At 31.8% G+C, this 25442-nt stretch overlaps 2 protein-coding genes across 3 annotated transcripts in view; both read left to right on the top strand.

Moving 5' to 3' along the window:
* The window catches only part of PolZ1 (DNA polymerase zeta catalytic subunit), a 62554-nt gene extending 47991 nt beyond the window's left edge, over positions 1 to 14563 (top strand). For both annotated transcript variants that reach the window (XM_072535080.1, XM_072535079.1), the window contains 6 exons: positions 5563 to 5837; positions 7161 to 7498; positions 7669 to 7859; positions 9481 to 9708; positions 10305 to 10530; positions 13107 to 14563. In XM_072535080.1, the coding sequence (XP_072391181.1) occupies positions 5563 to 5837; positions 7161 to 7498; positions 7669 to 7859; positions 9481 to 9708; positions 10305 to 10530; positions 13107 to 13250 (1402 nt within the window). In that variant the 3' untranslated portion in view covers positions 13251 to 14563. The remainder of the gene's footprint in view (positions 1 to 5562; positions 5838 to 7160; positions 7499 to 7668; positions 7860 to 9480; positions 9709 to 10304; positions 10531 to 13106) is intronic.
* Positions 14564 to 23145: 8582 nt separating this feature from the next.
* The window catches only part of LOC140443697 (cAMP and cAMP-inhibited cGMP 3',5'-cyclic phosphodiesterase 10A-like), a 168241-nt gene continuing 165944 nt past the window's right edge, over positions 23146 to 25442 (top strand). The window contains exon 1 of the mRNA XM_072535076.1: positions 23146 to 23532. Coding sequence (XP_072391177.1) covers positions 23229 to 23532 — 304 coding nt within the window. The 5' untranslated portion in view covers positions 23146 to 23228. The remainder of the gene's footprint in view (positions 23533 to 25442) is intronic.

Below are 25442 nucleotides of genomic sequence, written 5' to 3'. Positions count from 1 at the left end.
TACTTTCTCTACTTCCTGCATATTTGAATTCATTTACAAATTTTTGGTGAATTTTTTTAATTTTTTTTCGTTTATCGTTTTTTTTATCGTTTTTTGTTTTTATCGTTTATCGCGAAGATGAAAATCATATATTTGTCTCCGTAATATACTTTAATCACATGGATCTAGCTGTATTTTTGAGGAATTTTTTGTCGTTTATTAGGTGTGGAGAATCCGGGGGTTTCTCCATTTTCAACCTCACGACCCTCTTTAGCGATTTTTCTGACGCTGGATAAACCGACACCTATAACAATTGAATATTATATTTATTTTTTTTCTTTTATTCGATTATTTTCTATCTTTCTATAACAGCACCTCTTTTTATATTCGATTTATAACAAAAAAAATGGTTATCTAACAAAACATTTATATATAAATATATATATATATATATATATATATATATATATATATATATATATATATATATATATATATATATATATATATATATATATATATATATATATATATGCGAGACATGCCATTACTTTTTACTTAGATACTTTTACACTTTTAGTGTAAATAGTAAAAATGTAGACACTTTTAATAATATTAGATATAAAAAGTATTTGGTTATTTTAAGAAGTTATATACTAGAGAATTTAATAAAAATTATTTATGTGAGGGCATTTTAAAGAAATTAGCATGTAATAAGTGTAAAAAAAGTTTTATTTTAGTAATTATAATGTTGTAGATATATTTAAGTGAGCCATGTGACTAGGCAACCAAAAATACTCTTTAAAGTGACGTTTAAATAATAATTACGAATATAAAGTGGGGTTATAATAATATGTTGTTTAAAATGTGTAGTTTATTAAATTAGAGTGTTAAGTTACTGATTTAAGTGTATATTCTGATCTGAAAAGCCTAAATGTCAACAAAATTATCAATAGAAAATTAAAGAATTCTCCAGAATACAGAAATTGACCTTTGTTTACGGTAGAACATTCTCGAATAATGGTTATGTCTGTGGATCGAAGAGATACTTTTTCGAGAACATTCGTATAGAGGAAATAGAACAAATCGAACAGGATTTCAAACCAGATGGTTCTGGAAGATTGAAAAGGTATAAATACTCGGTGATTTGGATTCAAGATAGCCAGTTTAGTATGAAAGTTAGTTAGAGTTCATTCAGTTAGTAAGAAGAATTCAGATCAGTTACAGTTTAGTCAGAATTAGGAAGAAAGTATAAAGTATGTAATAATCGGTGATTTAGTATTAAAATTTGATAATATTGGAAAGTATATTAGAAGAATATTGGTTGGATATTGGAAGAAATTAAAAATTATATTATGATTGGAGATTAGTATAAATCAACTTATGATAATTATATTGTGATTGGATAATGGTATATTGAAAAGAAGAATAAATATAAATGCTGTTTGCTGGTTTGCTTGGTGGTTTATAAATGCTTAAGAAGAAATATATTTTAAATTGGTGGAAGCTGATAATTGGAAAAAGTAATTTCACAAAAACAAGGATAACCGAAGCACGAAGACATTGAGTGGTGATTAGAATCTATATAGTGGAAAACAGTTCATTTAGGCATTCAGTGACAGAAAGGTACAAAATTTTGTTAATATAATTTAGTTAGTGTCATAACAATTTCAATTTTGAAGATAGTTTGTTTAAATTTTACATTGTCTATAGAATTTAATTAGTTTAATAAGAATTTTAATTTAAAGATAGTTTATTTTAAATTTACATTGGCTAGGTTAGATATATATGTGTGTTTCATAATAGATATAATAAAAATAATTTAAAAAAGTACTTACAAACTAATTCTTTGAGAACCGCGATAAAAACCCTATATTATTAAAAATACTCATTGCTCATCATTCACAAACAATACATCATAACAATATATATATATATATATATATATATATATATATATATATATATATATATATATATATATATATATATATATATATATATTAGCCTCTGGTTTTACCTGGTGATATCCATTCCGTTATAATTCTTAACGGATTGCTCTTTCTTCTTCTCATTATGTGTCCATACCATCTAGTTCTATGTGCTTTTATTACTCTATGTTCTCTTGACCCATCCATTCTTGTATTTCGTGATTCATCCATTGTCTTGCATTCTCTTCGTTTTCCATCTTTGGTCCCAGTATTTTTTTGATAATGTTCCTCTCAAAAACTTTCAATTGCTCTTCTTCGCTTATTGTTAATGTAAATGTTTCTGCAACATATACTACTATTGGTCTTATAGTCGTTTTGTAGATTTTCATTTTTGTGTTTCGACTGTCGCTACTATGGTTATATCGTCCGCATATCCTATTATTTGTACTGCATTCTTGTTTATAGTTCCTGCGTTTGACAGCTTTTTTTATTATCTTGTCTTACTCCATTTTTATTTTTATTATTTCTGTTCTTTCTCTTCCGGTGTCTCTTGTTGCTTAGGAATCTCGCATTGTAATTTCTATTATTCTTATAATTTTATTTGGTATATTACTCTCTTGTAAGTCTTTGATCATTTTTCTTCTGTTTAGTTTTTCAAACGCCTGTTTAAAGTCTAGGAAACGTATATGTGTTTCTCTGTCGTAATCGTATGTTGTCTCTATCATTGGTAAAACCGTACTGGTAACCTTCTATGCTTTGTTCTGTATATATCGTTAGTTTGTCTCTAATTATACCAGTCATTACTTTATATGTTACATTCAGTAAATTAATTGCTCGCTGGTTTTTGCTATTCTATGGTCTCCTTGTTTTGGGATTGTCATTATAATTCCCTTCTTCTATTCTTCGGGCATTATTTCTTTGCTCATATATTCTGTATTAGTTCGTAAATCTTTCTGTATAGTGCCTCCCCGCTGTATTTTATGTTCTGCACATATTCCGTCTTCTGCCGCTGTTTTCCTGTTTTGCATATTTTCTCTTTCACTTCTGTATAGGTCAGTTCTTCTTCTTCATCATCTTGTTCCTTGTTCGTTATTGTTTCTCTTTCTTCTCTATCCATTTCTTAATATATTTTTTCGAAATACTTTTTCCATTTTTCTGCTTCTATAGCTATATTAGCTCTCCGTTTTCGGTTACCTAGTTTTAAGTATTGGTACAATGGTTTTAAGTTGTATCCTCGATTTTCTGTTTCCATCTCGTGCATAATTTCTTCTACTTTTTAATTTTTTTTTCGATTTAAATAATTTCTTTGCCTTTGATCTTTGTATTTTTCTCGTTCCTTTTCTTTGCGTGTGCTTAACCATTTCAATCTTGTTTTATTCTTTTCTTCCACCGCTAATTTGCACTCATCGTCAAACCAATTATTTCTTCTTTTATTTTTCATTTTGCCAACCACTTTCTCTGCTACATTGTTTATTCCTTGTTTGATTTTTTTCCACTGTTCCTCCATTTGTTGTTCTTTGACCTGCATCTCTGTATTTACTTTTTGTACAAATCTTCTTCTTACTTCTTTCTTTTTCAATTTATCTACTTCCCAGTTTCTTAATCTAAATTATCCACCACATTCTCAGGACGTAAGTACAAAACTTCTTAGCTAGAATAACATGAAAATATATTAAAAGTTATGCCAAGTATTAGAATTTGATTGCTTTTGATCGATTAAAATGCTGGTATACGTCATGGATTATGATTACTCATCCAGCATAAGTTGTTGAGGGTAGTGTGTAGTGCATTCAACTAGGTAAAATATGTTTTTTGGAAGTGTTTTAAGGAGGAAAATTATAAATTATGGAAGCCTCAGTGATGTGAGGTGTCACAAGGTTAAGGTCAAAAAGGTAAAATCTTGTATACTTTCATAGGTGGTACTAGTAAAAAAATAGCACAAAAAACGAAAAACTTCTTTTTGTACTATATTTCATATAGTATATTAAAATATACAAAATGTAATCCATCTATGATATGTTAATATTTTAATTTATGTTCCATTTTTGTATTTTATATATGCATTTTGTCTATGTATTGCTTAGTCCTTAATTGTTTTTGTATTTGCCCTTAATTTTACATTTTTAATCTTTTTATTTTTGACACCTGACATCACTAAAGCTTCCTTAGTTTCTAATTTTCCTCGTAAAGAATTTTTAAAAACATATTTTACCTTGTTGAACGCGTAACCTTCTTCTTCTTCTTAGAGTGCCATATCCCTACGGAACGTCGGCGACTACCATGCTTATAATATTTTTATACTGATCTCGGTCTTGCGCTACGTGTAGCAATTGGTCCGCTGTCAAACCTGTCCACTGCCGCAAATTCCTCAACCAAGAGAGTTTCTTCCGTCCTATCCATTTCTTTCCTTCGATTTCACCGTTGAGAATTAGCCGAAGGAACTCATATCTTGGTCCTCTGATTATATGTCCAAGATATTCTAGTTTACGCCTCTTAATAATATTTAATAGAGTTCGTTGATGTCCCATTCTTCGAAGAACTTCTTCGTTTCTGGTTCTGCTGGTCCATGGAATTTTTAGTATCCTTCGATACAACCACATCTCAAACGCCTCGATTTTATTCATGATATCGGCGTTTAAAGTCCAAGTTTCACATCCGTACAAAAGTACAGACCACACGTAACATCTTGTAAACTTTTCACGGATTTCCAAATTTAATGAGTTATTGGATAATAGAGGCTTGAATTTTTGAAATGAGTTTCTTGCCTGTTCAATTCTACATCGAATTTCGAAGGATGGATCTAGATTTTGGGTAATCCAACATCCAAGGTATTTGAATCTCTGAACTCTCTGCAGCGGTTGTTGGTTTAATATCATTTGGGTTGCGCCGATATCCACTTTACTGGTCACCATGTATTTAGTTTTATCGATATTTATCGACAGTCCCCAATTTGTGCATTCCATGTCAACTCTATTGATTAGCTCCTGCAGATCGTCGATGTTTTCAGCTAGAATCACAGTATCGTCGGCATACCGTATATTGTTAATTATTTCTCCTCCTATGATAATTCATTTTTGATCTTTTAAAGCTTCCCTAAATAGATTCTCAGAATACACGTTAAAGAGGGTGGGAGATAGTATACAGCCTTGTCTTACGCCTCGTTCAATACTGATTGGCTTTGATTCTCTGTTGTTGGTATTAATAATGGCTGTTTGGTTCCAGTAAAGTTTGGCAATAAGTTTGATGTCTTTCTCATCTAGTTGGATGCTCTGCAAGGCGGTAATTAGTCTGGTATGCTGAACGCGATCAAATGCCTTTTCAAAATCAATGAAGCTCATATATACGGGTTTTCTTACCTCCCAACATCGTTGAAGGAGTGTTTGCATAGAAAATAGTGCTTCTCTAGTTCCAAGGCATCTCCGGAACCCGAACTGCTCTTGACTAATTATTTCTTCGCACTTGTTGTTAATAACGCGTAACCACTTATGATTAAAGGGTGATCATCATAATCTTTATACCGATATGTCAATATACCAGCATTAACCCATCGAAATTATTCATAAATTCTTACGAACCATATAAATTACATTGAAATACTTGTTTAACATAAATAACATTGTCTCAGTATAGTTTAAATTCAATATATTTTTAGGAATCAAATAAATTTTTCACCTTGTGGAGCAGCATTCGTTAAAAAAGAAGTAAGAGACGGTGTTATGCCAAGAATGTTACGTGAAATATTAGATACCAGGTTAATGGTAAAGAATGCGATGAAAGAGAACAAAGAAGATAAAATTTTACAGAAGGTTCTGCATAATCGTCAGCTAGGATTAAAGCTGATTGCTAACGTTACTTACGGGTACACTGCTGCCAACTTTAGCGGGAGAATGCCTGCTGTAGAACTTGGAGATAGCGTGGTCAGTAAAGGTAAACCACTTGTTATATGTAAAAATAAGTTTAACTGGGTGGGTATTTAACTGAATTAACATTAGTCTTTCGTTTATGAAAGCGAAGTTCGTTACAGAATGTCCCATCCAGAAGAGAATCTTTAAGGGCTTGTAGTGCATTCTAAAATAATCAAATAGAAGTAAATCTAGTATTGTAATGTTGCATTAGTATGATGTTATATCTTTCCTATACTGTTACACGGAGTTGAGTCGTGGACTCTCACAGACGCTACCTGCAAGAAAATTGAGGCTGTCGAAAGGTGACTGTATCGTTGAATCCTGAAGATATCTTATACCGACCACGTTACTAATCAGGATGTTTTATTAAGAATATAAAAAAGAGCTGTTAACCACAATAAAAACAGAAAAAAATGAACACCTAGGTCACATTATGAGAAACAGCGAAATATATGGGTTGCTGCAATTAATTTTTCAGGGAAAAGTAGAATGAAAACGAAGACCAGGAAAGCGATGGATTTCCTGGCTGAAAAATCTATGTACGTGGTTTAACACAACAACCACAAATCTGTTCAGAGCAGTCGCCAACATTCGAAACGGATAGGCACTACAAAAAGAAGATTTGCTTCTAATATAGTTGTATTAAATTTCCTTCTAATACAGTTGTATTAGATTTGCTTCCATTTGATTGATTGTTTCTAGTTTTGCTCGTTTAAAACCGATTCATATATGGTTTAATTGTGTCTGAAACAGGGCAGGATTAGCAGACAATAAGAGTCACTTCTTTGACGATTCCATTTCGCAGATTATTACTTGTAAATCGTCGTCCTTGACCAACTAATGTCATTTGCTACTTTGATGGGCCAGACCCTTGTTATTTTTATTAATATTTGTACGCTTCTTTAAAATGCACAGTTCGATTTATATACAATATTTATTTAAAACATTTATTTACTTGTACAATTGCTTGTTAAAATCTATTTACAGACTAACTAATAACCAAAAACCGTATTTAAATACCCATACAAAATGTTCGAGAAACTTTTACTAATACCCCTAGATTTCCCCATATTTCTCTAATTTTTCGATATATACCTCTTTCAGATTGCAGCTAATCTGGTCATGTTACTCTACAAACCATCGTTTTCTTGGCTACAAACCATCGTATTTTTAGTTATTTTTGCCCATATATTAAAAAATACATTACTACCCAAAAACAAATAAGTGTATAATGTTTTAATTTGTTATTAACGATTTCTTTCTCAAATGATTGTATACACCAATTTGAAAGTTTGTGGTTTAAATTCATTTCCATCAATTTATTTATTTATCTGTATTTTGACAGGTAGAGAGACACTACAACGAGCAATAGAAATGGTAGAAAGTACTACTGAATGGGGTGCACGAGTTGTTTATGGAGATACTGATTCTTTATTTGTTATGGTACCCGGAAGGACGAAGGAGCATGCTTTCGAAATTGGAAAAAAGATCGCAGATGCTGTCACTAATGATAATCCAGATCCAATTAAATTAAAGCTGGAAAAAGTATACCAGCCTTGCATATTGCAAACAAAGAAACGCTATGTTGGTTATATGTATGAAAGTCCTGATCAGAAAGAACCTGAGTATCAAGCAAAAGGTATTGAAACGGTTAGACGAGACGGTTGTCCTGCTGTTAGTAAGGTATCATCTTTATGCATTTCACCTTTTTCTGTCTCTACTGTTGTGGGCATTAATTAAAATGTTCAAAAATTCTGTACCATTCTTTAAGCTTTGTTATATTATTATTAATTTCTAAATGCTTTTTTAAACAAAATCGTTGCGAATGATCTTAATTCATATTTTTGTTGTAGATGTTAGAAAAATGCTTACGAATTCTTTTTGAAACCAAAGACGTCAGCTTGGTGAAAAACTATGTATTAAAACAGTTTAACAAAATAATCGCGTGTAGAGTGAGTATACAGGATTTAACTTTTGCCAAAGAATATAGAGGAGCTGCCGGATATCGACCTGGAGCTTGCGTTCCTGCTTTAGAACTAACTAGGTAAATAACTACCGATAAGAAATAATTAATAATAATAAAGAAATCAAAAAATAATAAAAAATAAATTTATAAAAAATTAAAATAAAATTTTATAAAATTACATAAAATTTTATTAAATTAAATACATTTAAATAAAATTAAATAAAATTAACCAAAATTAAGTTAAGTTAAATTAAATATATATAAATAAAATTAAATAAAATTCTATAAACTTAAATAAAATTACAAAAAATCATAAAAAATTATAAAATTTTTTGTAAAAGTTAAATAAAATTATATAAAATTACATAAAATTAAATCAGATTAAAATTATATATAATAAAAGTAAATAAAATTATATAAACTTAAATAAAATTATAAAAAATTATATAAAATTATAAAAAATTATATAAAATTATAAATATTTTTAAATAATTAAATAAAATTATTATAAAAATTTTTAAATAATTAAATAAAATTATTTCAAAAAAATTATAAATAATATAAAAAGTACTCTTGTCTAAGCACAAGAGGCGTGTTTTAGAGGATATTAAGGGAGTTTAAGAGAGAGTTACAGGCGGAAATATAAAGTATGGTACTATAATCTAGTTTGGATCTGATAAGAACGTGGTAGAATCTAGGTAATACCTTCTCTTTAGATCCCTTGGTAGTGGGCAATATGGAATTCCATTAAATTAATTACGGCAGATTTAGACGATGAAAATCTAAATCCCACTCTTACTGACCAAGTATAGATACTCTCTAATATATGTACGTCATTGATGCATATAAAGAATAAGGTAGTACTAAGAACAGAGCATTTTAATAGTTCACTTTCTACAGCTTGTAGTGCAGACCTTTTACCATTTGTAGTCATTTATAACGTTCCATCTGTAAAAATAAAGGCAGATATGTTACCTTCTAATTTGAGGTCATTAGGTCTTCTAGCACTATTGTTTTCGAAGTTTTATCGGATGCACTTTCTACACCCAGAGCAACGGCGATTACCTAATTTTTGTGTAACCAGATTCTGGTGTAACCAGATTGTCCATAGTACATCTATTTGATTTGAGTTCTGACTATAATAGAATAGATTCATTAATTTGTGCCGTTCTAAGTACCAGATTAGACGATTATTTCTTAGTTTTCTATGAAAATTTACAATAAATTGAATATAAGTTTGTCCATTTTCATCAGTTTTTAGTTTGAGTATCCTTGTTTTTATTTAATTTATTATTAGTTGATCTGAAATTTCATGGCATTATCCTTTTAACCTATTTGAACTTACCTCATGAAACCACTAATTTTTTATTAATTGAAATTAAAAAAATGTTTTATTGAAGTGAAAACTTCTCTGGGCAGACTTTTTAGAGGAAAATAGGCTTTTTAGATGGGGAAAAAGTATCAACTTGGCATCAGCATAAAAGTTGCAAGAAAACTTAAGACAGTATTATTGCACAGACTACTCTAATTATTTGGATAGGAACATCATCGTATTATTTTTTGTTTTTATCTGTCAGCCGCCTTATAAACTTACTAATGAAATCTAAGGTCTAAACTAAGACAATCTTTTTTAAATTTTTTAAGTACTTTCATATATTTAACTATTATCTGATTAGTCATCAAATTTTGTATTTTTTAGAAAATGGACTGCTGTAGATAGGAGAAACGAACCCAGAAGCGGAGAGCGTGTACCTTACGTAATAATCAACGGACCTCCAGGACTACCTTTAATACGTTTAGTACGAAGCCCTAGAGATCTAATCAACGATATTTCTTTAAAACCCAATGCACAATATTATATTACAAGGGTTATAATACCAGCTATCAATAGGTGTTTTAATTTGCTTGGTGTAGACCTTAATATTTGGTAAGTATTAAAAACATTAACACTAAATTAACAAATATTAAAATTTCAAAATATCCAAACAAATTACAACTTAAAACATAAGGGCTGATAAAACTCCACTCATCTACATTAGAAATCCCTCTAACGACGTGTTTGTTGGAAACCCAATAATTGCTTCAAGCAGTATAAAGAATTCGTGTTATACAACACTGCATTATTACCAGTAATTGTCAGCTTTATATATTAGACGATATTTTTGGGTATTAATAATAGATTTTTTTTATTATGTATATAAAAATTGGCAATAATCAATATTTCTAGAGTTTTTATTTTGCAGAATTAATTCCCATATACCAATAAATTTTATAAACCACTTATACGTAAACTTTTATTAAGAACATAATCAAACAAAATATACTGCTGATAACTTCGAATCCAACGAGAGATTTTTAGATTGCAATCATGAAATCTTCGAATCATATCGAAATAAAAACTTCATTACTATATTTTTTTATAATGTACTTCAAACGAGGTTAAGGAAAGGTTGGAAAAACTATGCATAATGTAGATAGAACTTGTAAAATTATTAAATGTTTACATTTCTTTATTTGTTTAAGGTTTAATCAAATGCCGCGAAAAAAGACTCAGTATTTACCTGGTTCTACTACACCAAAGAAAAAAAGTACTATATCACAGTATTTTTCTACATCTAATTGCGTTTCCTGCGAAGAACAGACACAAATAGGTATATGTGAACAGTGTCAGTCTCGACCGCAAACTACAATGGTCACTCTTATGGAAAAAATGAGAAATTGGGAAAAGAACTCACAAAATATTCTAATGGTAAGTTTAAAAATTAACGAACAAATTATAGTAAGATAGGGGTAGCTACAAAGGCAACCGAAACTATAGGTACCTGTGTGTAAAAGAGTAAAGAATATTTAAGAGGCTAAAGTGAAACCCTGGATACTGGGTGATGTTTTTTTTTATGTTTCAAAGCAAAATGGTGTATGATATTTTATCACAATGGAAACTATTTTATCATGGAGGGTAGGTTTTCACGACCGGGTTTTTGCAATGATAACTCACCTATAGTAAGTGCTGGTTGAATCGTGTAGCTCATTAACTGCTAGTCCTGGTCCTAAGCCCATATAAAGAAGGGGGTGGGCGTTTAGTTATCAATTATGTTCCGTAAATTCCATTATTATTGTTCCCTTCATTGTTATAAAATCTACAGTCAGAGAAGCCGGACAGAACTTTCAATGACGTCAAACGCAACGAAAGTCGGAAATACACATTTGGAACGTTCGTACACTGTGTCAACTTGCATACCTTCAAAAACTAACTTAAGCACTAACCCAATATAAATATATATTGTAGCGGTTATAATTTGCCTACCACATTGGCAAACTGGTATCACTTATAGGGGGTTGAATGTAGGGACTGAGCAATTCTTGGGCTGGAGATAGGGTAAGCAAACAAACCGAAACGTTTGCGAACGGCCACTCTTGGTTTGGTTGGAGAGCTGGGTCGTAAGTAAATGAATAAAAGAGGGACTGGATAGGGGCAACTACAAAGAAAGAAATAAAAAAATACTTGCTGGATAGAAAGAAAGGCTTTTCTTTCCTAAAAAATATTAAAGGGTGAAAATCTTGTTAAAGGAAATAATTCTACAACTCTTGGTTTAGAGAGAAACATTACATATTTATTATTACTTCACATCAACAGTTATTACAAATATTAACAAAATTTATTAACAAAGCTTACAATTGTCGCTATTTGTAACGATTTACAACAAGCTCCAGACGTTGGGGACACTTACTGGAATTTAAATTATTATTAAACTGAAAATATCTAGATTTTTCAACAGAGCTTACATTGAGGTTAACCGTTAAACAAAACAATTTAAATTTATGGTTATGTACCAAATGTCCGAAAAAGGATAATACCAACTGTCATATGTCGAAGTGAAATATCAAACAATTTTGAAATTGCATTTGAAAATTAATTGCATTTAAAAGAAAACTAATATGGCAATTAGCTAATCCATAAAACTTATAATTTCATTTATTTACAATTTTTTAGTTTGTCATGAAAGCATATTTTTTTATTAATGAAAAATGTCTGTTTTTACTTAGAAAAATTTTAACAAAAAGTACCTTATATCACTCTGGCTGATGTATTTCCTTTAAGAAAGTTTTTGGGATCGGAATTGAATCAAAAACACTGTCCCACACAAACTGTAACTGGTCTGGAACGACCATGGAAAACAACAAAAAGTCCTGGGCAGTTAGGACACTGATTCGGGCTTCGGATTATCCTGGATGACAACAAACTGCACATTTCAAAACTCAGCCTCTCGAAAGCTCCTGCTTAAAACCATGTGGACCTTGTCAAATTGTTGTAACGCTGCTTTAAAAATTTCCCATATAGGGCACAACACAACAAATCGGTGATTAACTCAACAAATTCACCTCTCCAAAAAAAAAAAAAATTGCCGGCTTTGAAGAACTACAGGCCGCAAGCTATTTCTTCTGAATCAAAATCTTAACCTTCACTTAGACTCCACGTTTAACTGCTACTGTCACTTTATACTATATTTCGATGACAAAAACGAATAACAAACAACAATAACGAATTTGAAAAAGAAAAATCCGGACTAAACAATGAAACCAACTCCTATAGTGGTCTATTGTAGAGTAAATCACTTTAAACTTGAATTTCCGATAACAAAAACGAATTACGAAAAACAATAACGAATTTAAAAAAAAATCCGGACTCAAACAATAAAACCAAATGCTTTGGCGTTCCATCGTCTAGTGATCTTATAATCTTTAAAAATCGTTCGCCTCCCCGCATAACTTTCTCGCTAATCTAAGTGGATATTTGTTTGACGCGCAATATTAAGCGGAATCAACATCAAAGAAGTACCATCTTTGTTATATAAATAAACTTAAATTGCTTATATTATCAATCTCAGCGACGCAAAAAGATTCAAAATGCTTTTCGGTGTTTTAATAAATACGAAAGGAAATATAAATGCTACAATATACATCACAAAACATATATAGATATAATCTTATTAAGGGTTATATAAGCAACAAGGTTACAAGGAATTAAGAAGAGAGGAAAAACGTACATAGAATTTTCAAAACAAGATTATTGAAAAACTTTAATTATTAAAGAAACGTACTGAAACTATAAAGTTATGTAAGATATAGAATATCGCAAAAAAGAATTTAAGCCACCACTGAAGATGTGCAGAGACACTAACGGAGAAATAAGAGCAGTTTATTTATAATTTATTTTCTTGGGAAACTGTTGTACAGCGAAACATGTCAAGTGAACGATATTATGTGGAACTTATAAATATTTTGGGTTTTATGTTTTGTTTTCTTAATAATCAACCTTCTTTTTAGGTTTGCCAAAGTTGTACATCATCCCCAATGGAAGTCAAGTGCATATCATTAGATTGTCCTGTTTATTACAGAAGAATTCAAACAAGTAGAGATGAACAGCAAACCACTTATATACGACAATTATTAGCTTCTATTGAATTTTGATTAATGTTAATCAAATTTAGATTAATTTTAGGGAAAATTCTGCATAAAATGTTTTAAAGATATGTTTTGATTAACGGTAGATAACTTTGTAATATTCCTTTATTTTTATTTAATACTTACATTGCACAACATCAACAAGTATACATTTAACCAATCTACGAATTATTTAAAAAAAATTGTAGAGATGTGTAATATTATGTTGAATGGCACTTTAGTGTTGACATTTTAGTGTATCAAGCTTATTGTACGTATAAACCGTTTCAACATAGCATTACATCTGAAAATATTTTGTTACAGTAGAAGCAGAAGCACTGATTACGTAAAACTAGATTAGTACTATATCAATCTTGATCATCTTATGTTTATGTAAGTCAATTTTTCACTTCGCCCTTAAATTTGCCATTAATAATAATCGATTAAAATATTATATTTTTAAAGCCCGGGGATCCCTGACCGCTGACTATTAAGCAAGCTCCGGTTAGAGTAGAGCAGCGCGCATACTGAGCGTTGTCAACGTCCAGAAGGAAGTCTATCCTTTTCTGGAAGAACCAATGCCCCTACGAATCCGTCTCCAGATGAGGGTTACACGCTAACCATAGCGTGGGGCTCCACCCGTTGCTAGACGAATACTCGTCCGTTATCCCTGTGAGGGAGAGTAAGTGAACGCAGGTAGGAATAAGTTCCCACCTCGCATGTTGGACAGGTGACCGCCGAAAATACTAGTTCTCTGCCACTCGTCTCCAAAGTGGGCACGTCCAGCTTGGGGTTAGACATTTATGAGCTTGAGGGTCTTCCACAGAGGTTATGTGGAATGAGTTTAGAGTGGTCTGAGTGAGTTCCTTTCGGATACTAACTGCGCAGCTTTCTCACAAGATAAGTAAAATCATATTTTTTATCATCAAGTTGCGCCAAATGTGTACAACTTACTTAACAACTTATAGCAGTACAAAAATGTACAGTACAGTACGTGCAGTACAGTGTTGATGGAGTTCTAATATTTCCTTAAATTAAAATATAAATCTTTTCAAAAATTGCGCAATCTTTCCAAACCATTAACCAAAATTTTCAGAAGATTGATGGTTAATCATTTTTTATGATTTTTATTTTGTTTCGATGGAAACTCAAGGTATACTATGAAAAATTCCAAAATATATTTTTATAATATTTACGTAATTTACTGTAATTAATATTTTTGATTTTAAAAAATCACTTCTTAGTCTTTTTACATACAATTTTTATTTGATATTTTATTTATATAAAAATATACTTACTTAAGATATTTAAATTTATATACATAAATCAATGAAATTATTTTTTTTTACAATCAATATACAATACTAAATGTTTTATATTGTTTATAACATTAATAATATTTATTAATATTTTATGTAGTTGTTATTTATTATATATTATTATTCCGTTTATAAATATCAGCACGTTACAACAAAAACACAGAACAACCATGGGTTCTTAATTATCTTCAACATAAGCAGATATTTTCATGGAAGAATTTGATTAGGAGCACTGAATAAATTTTTGATGGACATCAACTGTAAAAAAGAATCAATCAAATTTATCATGGAAAAAGAAAACAACAGCTCACTATCTTTTATGGATGTGTTAATCACAAAGGAGGATACAGGATATGTAACCAAAGTAGCGAAAACTAACAGGTATTTAAATTACTATTCAAACGCCAACATAAATATTAAAAAGGGAAGTATCAAATCATTATATGATAGAGCCCAAAACACCTGTTTCAAGGAAAATTCAGGAAGAAAAAATTTGTTAACAAAGGTTTTAACAAAAACTGATTATCCATTGTTGTTTATAAACAAAGAATTTCACAAAATGAAATGAAGAAAGGAAACAACATAACACCAAAAGCAATTCAGAGATGCTCACACAAGGGAATTGAAGATGACAACGATACCATATATAAAGGGTTTAGCAGGAAAATTAAAAAGTTTTGGAAATAAATACAATATTAGCACAACATTTACGACAACCAACACACTGAGATCTATTCTGTCCAAAGACAAACCAAAAAACACTGGGAAATACGTTGTGAATGCAACAATTTTTATGTGGGAGAAACCCCAAGACCACTAGATTAGATTAGATTTAGAGAGGTGGCTTTTTGGCCTATGTCACTGCGACCTTTTCAGATCTATTGTGGTCCTCTAGTCCTAGATAACATTCTCTAGCCTGACACTTTTTAAAAAGTCTAGTAGCTTCGATACTGTACCTTCCATGTAGCTATTTGCCGGTGGATGGTCTTCTCCTAATGCAAGAAACCGTACATTTGCCAGACTCTCACACTGATATAAAATGTGCTCTGCTGTTTCTTCTTCGAGGTGACAGAATATGCACAGGTCATTATCTGATAATCCCATCAGCTTCAAGAGCCTATTCAGCTTACAGTGCCCTGTTAGAAGACCTACTATGGCTTTGACTGTTTTTTGTTTTTCTGTTTTTGCTTATTAGGTCTGCCGTAAATTTTGGCAAATGTTCTGTAATGAACTGTTTCGCCTTTCTTTGTCCTGGTGAATTCCTCCACCATTCCAGAGATTTGTGAGCTACCCACTTCCTTGTAGCCGTTCTTGTTACTGACTTTGCAACGCCGCAGAAGGGTCCCGGTCCAATGAATGGCATTGATGAGCCCTATTTGGCCATTTCATCTGCTTTTTCATTGACCTTATGACCTATTGTTATGTATATGTCTCCTATTTATTTAGGGCACACACGCAATCCCATACTAGCTTAGAATTGACCTCTACATGATTGAGTGCCTTAAGCGCTGCCTGACTATCCGTGAAGATCGCAACTGAACAGAACGTTCTTTCCTGCCTTTCTATTTCTTCCACACAGTGATGGATTGCCCTTATTTCCGCCTGGAAAACTCTCACATCCTTAGATAGACTTACCGGGAAATGTATCCCTTGATTTGCCCCTACTATGCCGGCTCCCACACTCCGATGTTTTTGAGCCATCCGTGTACCAGGTAGCAGCAGCTTGTATGGGTACACCTTTATTCCAGTCTTCCCTGCCTGGTATCTTCATTGTGAACTTATTGTTAAAGCTATATCTCGTAGCTGTTGCATCGATGGGTTTCCCCATCACAATATCGGCTTTTAGCTCCTCGATTAGCTTCCTGTTCTCAGTACCATGGCTTATATGTCGCTGACTATGGATTAATCTGTGCATCACTGATCTGGCTTCGCCCTGTATAAAGATATGAAGTGGTGGTAGATTCAGCAGGACTTCCAACGATGCAGTAGGAGTTGTTTTTATGGCCCCGTAATACACAGGCATGCTAGCCTTTGTGTATTACCTAGCAGCCTTATTTCTCCCACTTGCTGCGTCTTTGTCCACCACGTCACCGAGCCATAGGTTATCATGGGTCTAATAACTCTTGTGTGTAACCATAGAGTCATTTTGGGGTTAAGTCCCCCCTTCTTACAACATATCTACTACAGTCGAGGAAAAAAATGGAAATATATTGGCCATACTTTGAGGAAAGATCAAAACAACATAGTATGACAAGCACTGGAAGAATACCAACCAGAGGGGAAAAGAAAGACAGGAAGACCAGACAACATGTGGAAACAACTAGAGAACACGAAAAAATTTGGACTAATATGAACAAAAACAGAGCAAAATGTAGAAGATAATTGAAGGAACCAAAGCAGAATTTATTTTAGTCAAACGTTACACTACTACAACCTAATCAATTAATGTATTCAAACTAAAAAAAAAACCATGTCCGGCTTTAAAAAATTAGTTCGTTTTTTCATAGCAAAAATTTAACCCTGTATATGGTTCTTGAAAACTCTGATAATTAAATGATGAAAAGGTTGCCAATGTAAGTCCATAATACTATATGGGAAATAAGTCAATACTCACAATCTTAAGTAGTTTTTATTATTTAATGATAGTAAATTTTGGGCTACCGGTTTCAAGGCTTGCAATATATGCTCCATCATCAGGCCCCAGTAGGTTAGTCTTACTTGTATTAAAAACTACAAGATATCAGATACAGGAAAGCTCTATAAACTAAACTTTATAGTTTATAGAGATTTCCTATATCTGATATCTTGTAGTTTATAGAGCTTTTCTGTATCTGATGTATTGTAGTTTTAATATAAATAAGACTGACATACTAGGGCCTGATGATGGATGCATTATATTGTAAGCCTTGAAACCGGTAGCCCAAAATTTACTATCATTAAATAATAATAACTACTTAATATTGTGAGTATTGACTCATTCCCCCTATACTAAAGTTTGACAAATATTAAATAAAACTATAAATCAAAAATCACGCGCCGTAGGGCCTGCGTAGCGCAAGCGGTAGGATGCTTGCCTCGCATGCCGGTGGTTCGGAGTTCGAATCCTACCGCCGGCAAGAACAACTAGACATTTTTGACAATGTCTATAGGCCCCAGGTCGACTCAGCCTGAATAAAATGAGTACCTTGGGTAAAACCAGGGGTAATAATAGGCGGTTGAAGCGTAGCACTGGCCATGTTACCTTCCTTGTATACCGTAGGCCCTAGATATAGCAGACTACCCTGCTATACTCCCAAAGCCGCGAGCGGTATAAAACGGGAGACTATTATTATTATATCAAAAATCACGCGCCGTAAGTGTTCAAATGTAGCTGAAATCACGTGCCCTTCATGAATTCTCGGAAATTTTGAATTTGATCATTGACGGCTCGTAATAAAATGTGTTTCCTTGCGGTCACTTAACATTTTAACAGTAGAATATATTTCTGCTTATAATAATAAAAATAATATATTAGATCTAGTTTATAAAATAAGTTCTCATTATTCCATAGTTCTCAAATTAGTATAATCTTTTTATTTCAGAAGGATATTCAATTATTTAGTCTATCGATAGAAAAAGTACTAGCAACCGCAGATGCTTGTTTTGGTCTGTATGTACCTAATGTCTTTTAAAATTATATCAAAACGTGTTTATTTGAAAGAAGTTATACATCGACAAGAAGTTATCCATGTATTGTGTTGACGGCAGTAAACAGAACGAAACGCAATTATCAAGATTCGCAGTTTATTATTGAGAAAAATTTAATTCTCTTGAGTGTTAAATAACTACGATTGTTTATTTAATAGCGGAATTAATCAATGTCCTGACATTTTGCCGAAATCTGTTTACACAGCAAAATAAAGAAACAACAGATTAACTAGCACATTTATGCAACTAGGCAACGAAGCAAATACTTTCATTTTACAAGCGTCAATAAAAAACTGAAAATTTGGCCAAATGAAGAATTTGAATACAGTTTTCGCTGTAACCGCTTAACTTGCATGGTATCGTAGATGTGTCTGTGAAACCTGAACTTCACCCGAGCGTTGTTTTTGACGGATAATATAATTATGTTTCTATTTATGTATTTGATCAGATTACAGTAGTGTAGTGCGGCGCCATGCATTGTACCGCATTTCACATTAGTCATCTTTACCCCCACCACAGTGGCACTGGCCGGAAATTTTAACAAAAAAGAGCCGTTTTCTGATGCAGAAATTGTAACAGAATGTGTTGTCACAGTTTGCAAAACTTTGTTCTCACAATTTGCTAATAATGAACAAATATTAGATGAAGTTTCAAAACTTCAGATGTCTAATTCAACGTCCATGAGACGGTCACAGAACTTAGCAGCAAATATTGCCCTTTATCTTACCGATCAACTGCAGAAAAGTTAATATTTTAGTCTTGCGCTCGACTCGTACACTGACATAACGGCAATTTCTCAACTGTTATGGTTCGTAAAGTATGTATCGAAGGATTGTGTTCTTAAAGAAGATTTTTTGGGCATGATTCCTATGACTGGACAAACTCGAAGCATTGATTATTTGAACACAATAGTAAATTTTTTTAACGAGCATAGCATTGATTTGAAAAAGGTTTTTTCTGTGTGTACTGATGGTTGCCCATCAATGTTGGGGCGAAATATAGGGTTTGTTCAGCTGTTGAAAAAACACTTGGGAAATGATAATTTATTGAGTTTTCATTGTATCATTCATCAAGAAAGCTTAACTGCTAAATTTGGTGAAAATTTCAGCTGTTTTATGAAAACATTTGTAAAGATTGTGAATGTCATAAAATCAAATGAACTAAACCACAGAGAGTTTCAAGAATTTTTGAAAGAACTTATGTCGCAATATGGGGACATTCTTTACCACACAGAAGTGAGATGGCTGAGTAAGGGTAAAGTTTTGGAACGTTTCTTCAGAATTCGACATGAGATTACTCTGTTTTTAGCTACAAAGAATAAAGAGTTTCCTGATACTCATAATTTTAGTTGATGGCTTAAAGTAGCATTTCTCACTGATACAATAAGCATTATGAATGAAACATTGACCAAATTGCAAGAAGACTACAATAACATTGTAACGAAAATGATGAGTATTGTGTTTTCACTGGAGCAGAAGCTGAATATGTATATTGAAGAATTGTCAAATGAAGATTATTCCAGCTTTCCTTCCGTTAAAGCACTGTTTGATGAAAATCCAGATGGAAGTCAATAGATTTCTGACCTACTGAAGCTGTTAGCAGAGCTAAAGGATGAAATGTCTGTGAGGTTTATTGACTTCAGGAAGTTCCAAGAACCATTTCGCTTGGTGGAAAACCCATTGGGCAATAACAACAGCAAATGTAGCTCATCTTTTTATTTTTGGATACGAAGCTAGGGATTTGAAAAATGAGTTAATTGATCTTCAGAATGATACAGAGCTCAAAAGTATTTTTGAAGAAAAAAGCTCACTATAAGTTTTGGGAAGCAGTTGAAAATGACAAATTTCCTAACTTAATTGACTGTGATCAGAAAATTTTGTGTATTTTTGCATCTACATATGTCTGTGAATATACATTCAGTAAACTGAAGTTCATAAAAAACAAGTACAGATTTAGACTAACTAGTGAGAACGTTGAAAACATTTTGAGAATTTCAGTTTCTTTCCAACTTGCTAACATAGATGCCATTCTAGAGAGCTGTGAAAGATTTCGCCCGTCGACTTCAAAGAATTAACAAATTCAGGACTTGAAATTCCTGGAGTGAAGTAAAAGACATTTTCCTACTTTTTTCATTCAAAACAGTCCATATAATTTATAATTATATTGTTTTTACGTAACTTGTAATAAACTTATGTTGTAGTCATATAGTTTTTAAAGTTATTTCATACCACCACTTGTACTTGCGGCCCTGAGGAAAATTTCATTCAAACTATTAGGCTCTCAAAGAAATCCTAGTGAGGATCCCTGCATTGGACAATATTTTTTAGCTTCAAGTCCTATCTGTTTAGCGAGAACTTTTAATTAAACAATATTTAACAGAAGCAATATATCGTTAAACACCTGTATGCTTCTAACACACAACGTACTTATAACTCTGAGAAAACTATATATATATTGACTATAGACGTACCCTTTCTCCGCTACTGACACGCTTTGATCATTATTTGCCAGACTATAATCTAATAATCTTGAATAGGTATGTTGCCTGTGTAAGTAAATTTCAAATAGGTAAAGATAAATAAGAATAAGACTTATAATCAATTTATTTTACTACTAACGACCGCTTTCGCATACTATAGTTCGCTATGCAACTTCAGGTCAACCGTACATAGTAAATTAAATGCTGCGGAATATACAGCAATTATGCCGATATTATATGTGTGTGATTATTAAATATGACTTTAAAATGAATTAAATAAAACTTAAGTGATAAAACAATCTAGTAAAATTGAAATTAAATAAATAAAGATTACGTACGTTCCGATACAAGGATTGTTATTAAATTTTTGAGAAAACATAGTTAAAAAACTGTTATGGTAAAAGGTGATCATTGGTTTTACTGCAAATATTAACTAATAATGGGAAAGTTCTTGAGGGAAAACAATATTAACAACTAGACAAGGAATGTAGGTATTGTGTAAATGGTTTGTTGAAAATTAAATGTGATGTGTTATATTATTTAAAAGTTATTTATATTTATTCAAGAGGTATATTTTGGAAATATGTGTTATATACCTATATACCACAGAACGATTTCCGAAGTGGAAATCGAATAGTTTGGTTAATTCCCAATAAAAATAGTAAATAAAATCTCTATGCAAAATTTCTTGATCGTTTTTATTCGTATCAAAGAATACATCAGCCAACAAGAAGCGAAAGCTTTGTCGGTACCTTTGATGTTCGTAGGACAGAAATTTCGGAGGGAGAATGACAGTTAAACTACTTAGTACAGTAGAAAAGTAATGGGGAACTCATTCAAAACAGTAGTAAAGTTATAGTTACACTGAGAAACAAAATAATTATTAAAACTGATGGTTTTTAAGTAGGTCTGTTGTGTATGAATTGTATTTTTTCTGTAAAATTGAATATAACTCATATATCAATTCTGTACTGATAAGTAAAACGGTCTTAAGTTAAAAATATCGATTTGTTTTTTTTTAACAAACAAATTAACGTACTAAAAGTATTTTACTGTATACACCTACTTTTATAATCATTTATTAACAACTATTTACAATATTTTCTCAGAATATAGGTCGCTGTCGGTTTACTTAATCTTAACCCTTTAAAAAAGTGTTCATCATTACAAAAATTAAAATGTTCATTTCTGCATCAAATATTATATTCTCGCACTAAGTTGATAAACATTAAACATCACACTGATCATACTCTCCGATTTCATTAAATCTTTTAATATTCATGTCTCTAAACTACACTAAACAACAATATTTAGGTTACATTTTTGATTTCGAGATAAACTACAACATAATAACGCACTACAATAAACACAATTTATTTTTCAGATAAATTTTTATTCAGTACTTTATTTGACAAATAAATATTTTATATTTTATATGTTACATAATTTTAATTTATTTTATCTGTCAGTTTATGTTTTCTTTCATAGGTGACGCTAGAATTTTAAATCTAAACTAACATAAAACTTTAAATTATTTTGTATTAAATCGTACCTTAAAAATATTAATATTATTTATTAATTATATTAATATGTAATTAATATTTTAAATATTTTAATAAACGTATCGTTTCAAAAACAAAATATGATTGACTCATAGGTTGAAATGTCAGTAGTTCAGATTTCTTTGTTCAGATGGCGTTAGGATTTTAAATCTAAACTAACATAAAGTTTTAAATTATTTTGTACTAAATTCTGCCGTAAAAATATTATTCAAATTAATTATATTAATATGTAATTAATACAGTATTATTAATTAACCGTATCGTTTCAAGAACAAAATTTGATTGAAATGTCAAATTGTATTAGTTCAGATTTCTCTCCTAGATGGCGTCGTTAGTTTACTGGACAAACGGTGTGACTTGTCATCATAGCCTTTTATATAGATAGATAAGCAAAAAAGACAATTAATTTCATTGAAATACGTCAATTTGATCAAATAAGAATGATCTTGTGACAGGTAGGTTTTTAAAATTTGAAAAAAAACTAATTATGATGATTAACATCATAAACTCCTTAATAATGTCTCATACCCAGTTTTAAACGTTAGCAGCTTTTTTACATATGTCTATGTTAATGTGTATCATTAAGTATACAGAGATATACGGTACTTACAGTTTAACATTGACGCCAAAACATTAAGTGAAGATGAGCTGTATTAGACAGATTAGAACTTTGTGATTTGTCAGGGTCATTGAAGCTGCAAACTTGGGATTTTCATTTAACTTAACATTTTTTTTATTAAACTTTGATCCTTGCAACATTGAAAGACATGTGTTGAAACATGTAAAATTCAAATAATTGTACAACCACTTGAATTGTGTGTGTATGTCTTTAGACAAATAAATACAACCTTTGCTTGCTTAGTTACTGTTTTTGTAACATATATTTAAAATATCTACTTGTCAATTTCTTGTCAAACTATTTGAATGTATTAAATAAAAATAATCCTTGAATTCAACCATGAATACGAGTAGAGAATCCAGAAGAAAAACAAAAATTATTACTTCTGCTAGAGAAAATGATATGAATATCGATACATCGGATAAAGCAACCAGGCGAGTAATAGCACCATATGTAAAGATTATTAGAAAGACTGACAAGGCCCACGAAAAAGAGCCGGAGTATGAGAAGTTTAATTTTTACATTCAGAATAAACCAAGTGTTCTCTTGCATGATTTGACATCTTTTTTATCAGATAATGTTGATTTAGTTTTGCTCTTACATGAAACTGCAGATGTGCTCAAAACAACCACCAAAGCAGCAGGTAATTATAGCATTTTTATATTTCTGGGACATACTTATATTTAAATATTTTCATAAGCTTCCATATTTCTTAATTTAACTATTTACTAGGAGTCAATAAAGTAAGAGAACAAATAACCGCTATAAGATCTATAAGAACATACACCGCAGAAACTAGACCAGAAACAACAAAAATCAAAAGATTCATTGAAATAAGAGAAATAAAGGCACTTCGTGACATAGTTGGAAAGATTATCTAGACAGAGAAATAAGTGCAAACATAAGAAATACATGTGGGGTAGACAATATTAATGGTTAGGTGCCAAACAGGAAAAAAGAGGAATGCACATATCATCAGAATGGAAGAAAGAAGAATGGTGAAAATCGTCCAAGATGAATAGCCAACGGAATGGAGAAGTACCTATAGGCCGACCCCGAAAAAAATGTAGCGACAGTCAGTGACATCTTTGATATGAGGAAGGAAAGATTTCATATGACGGAAGTCTAATTCTTCAGTATATATATATACAAGGATTTCCACAGTTTTCACTGTATTCCTTCACTCAACCGTTTTCTCCAATTTTTCCTGTTTAGCCAGTCCCCTTCCTGTAGGTTTCTTCTACTCATTGCTTCGTCCACCTCATCTCTGAAAGATCTTCGGGGTCTGCCTCTCTTTCTTCTTCCTATCGGGCTCCACTCTGTTATTCTATTTATCCACCGATTTTGGTCTGCTCTTCTGACATGTTCGTACCATGTTAATCTCTTCTGTTCGATGTAGTCTATTATGTCGGAGTTCATTCCCATTCTCCTCTTAATCTCCATGTTATTTATTCTGTCTCTTCTTGTTACTCTGCAGCTTCTCCTTAGGAATTCCATCTCTGTTGCTCTTATTTTGTTTTTGGTTTTCTTATTTATTGTCCAATTTTCACACCCATAAGTGAGGATACTTCTTGTCATGGTATTATATATTTTTTTCTTTGTTTTCATGCTGATGTTCTTATCCCATAGTACCGGGTTCAATTTTCGTATGCAGTCTCTTGTTTGTCCTAGTCTATTTTTTATCTCTTCCTCCGTTGTTCCTTTGTTTGATATTATGAAACCTAAATACTTATACTTGTCTGTTCCTTTGATTTGTTTACCTTCGTCTATTTCCAGCTGTTTTATTTCTGTATTCTCCGTTGTTAGGTATTCAGTTTTCTTTAGGTTTATTTCCATCCCATTCTTTGTATATTCCTGCTCCAGTTTTCTCATCATAAAACTGAGGTCATCCTCGTCTTGTGCGATCACTATTTGGTCGTCGGCAAAACTTAGCGTATATAGATATTCGTTCCTTACTGGTATACCCATTCCTTCGCACTTTCTTTTCCATGGTTTCAGGGTTTTTTCCAGGAATATTTTGAACAGGGTGAGGGATGTGGAGCAACCCTGTAGTAGTCCCTTTGTCGTCTTAAATGGCCTGCATATTCTATTGCCCGTTTTGATAGCTACTTCGTTTGGGATTGAATTGGGGATAGATGCCTATCGATGCTCCTATTGGCGTTAACTGTTTTTGACGAGAATTTATTTTAAAGAAAAAAGTTCCATGGATATTCTTGAATTGTCTCGTCGCAGAGGCGTATTGATCTGGATAGTATTAATGAGTTCAATGAGTTGGTATGCGTATGTTTCAGGTAAATAAAGTAATGGAAACCTTGAGATACATATATCTTCTTCTCTTTATGTGGACATGACTATTTTTCAATGTGCCTTCAGTAAGTTGTCGTTCCATCGTTTTCGTGGTCTTCCTACTGATCATCTTCGTGTTGGGGAATCGTCTCTTGCTGTCTTTATTATTCCATTTGTTGTTATTCAGCTTATATGATCGTTCCTTTCTAGTCTTTACTCTCTAGCTCTGTCCCAATATGTTTTACTGTCAATTTTTTAAGTGTTTCA

The sequence above is a fragment of the Diabrotica undecimpunctata genome, chromosome 6 (assembly GCF_040954645.1).
Source record: "Diabrotica undecimpunctata isolate CICGRU chromosome 6, icDiaUnde3, whole genome shotgun sequence".
In the NCBI taxonomy this organism is placed as follows: domain Eukaryota; kingdom Metazoa; phylum Arthropoda; class Insecta; order Coleoptera; family Chrysomelidae; genus Diabrotica; species Diabrotica undecimpunctata.
This window is presented reverse-complemented; position numbering and strand designations above follow the sequence as displayed.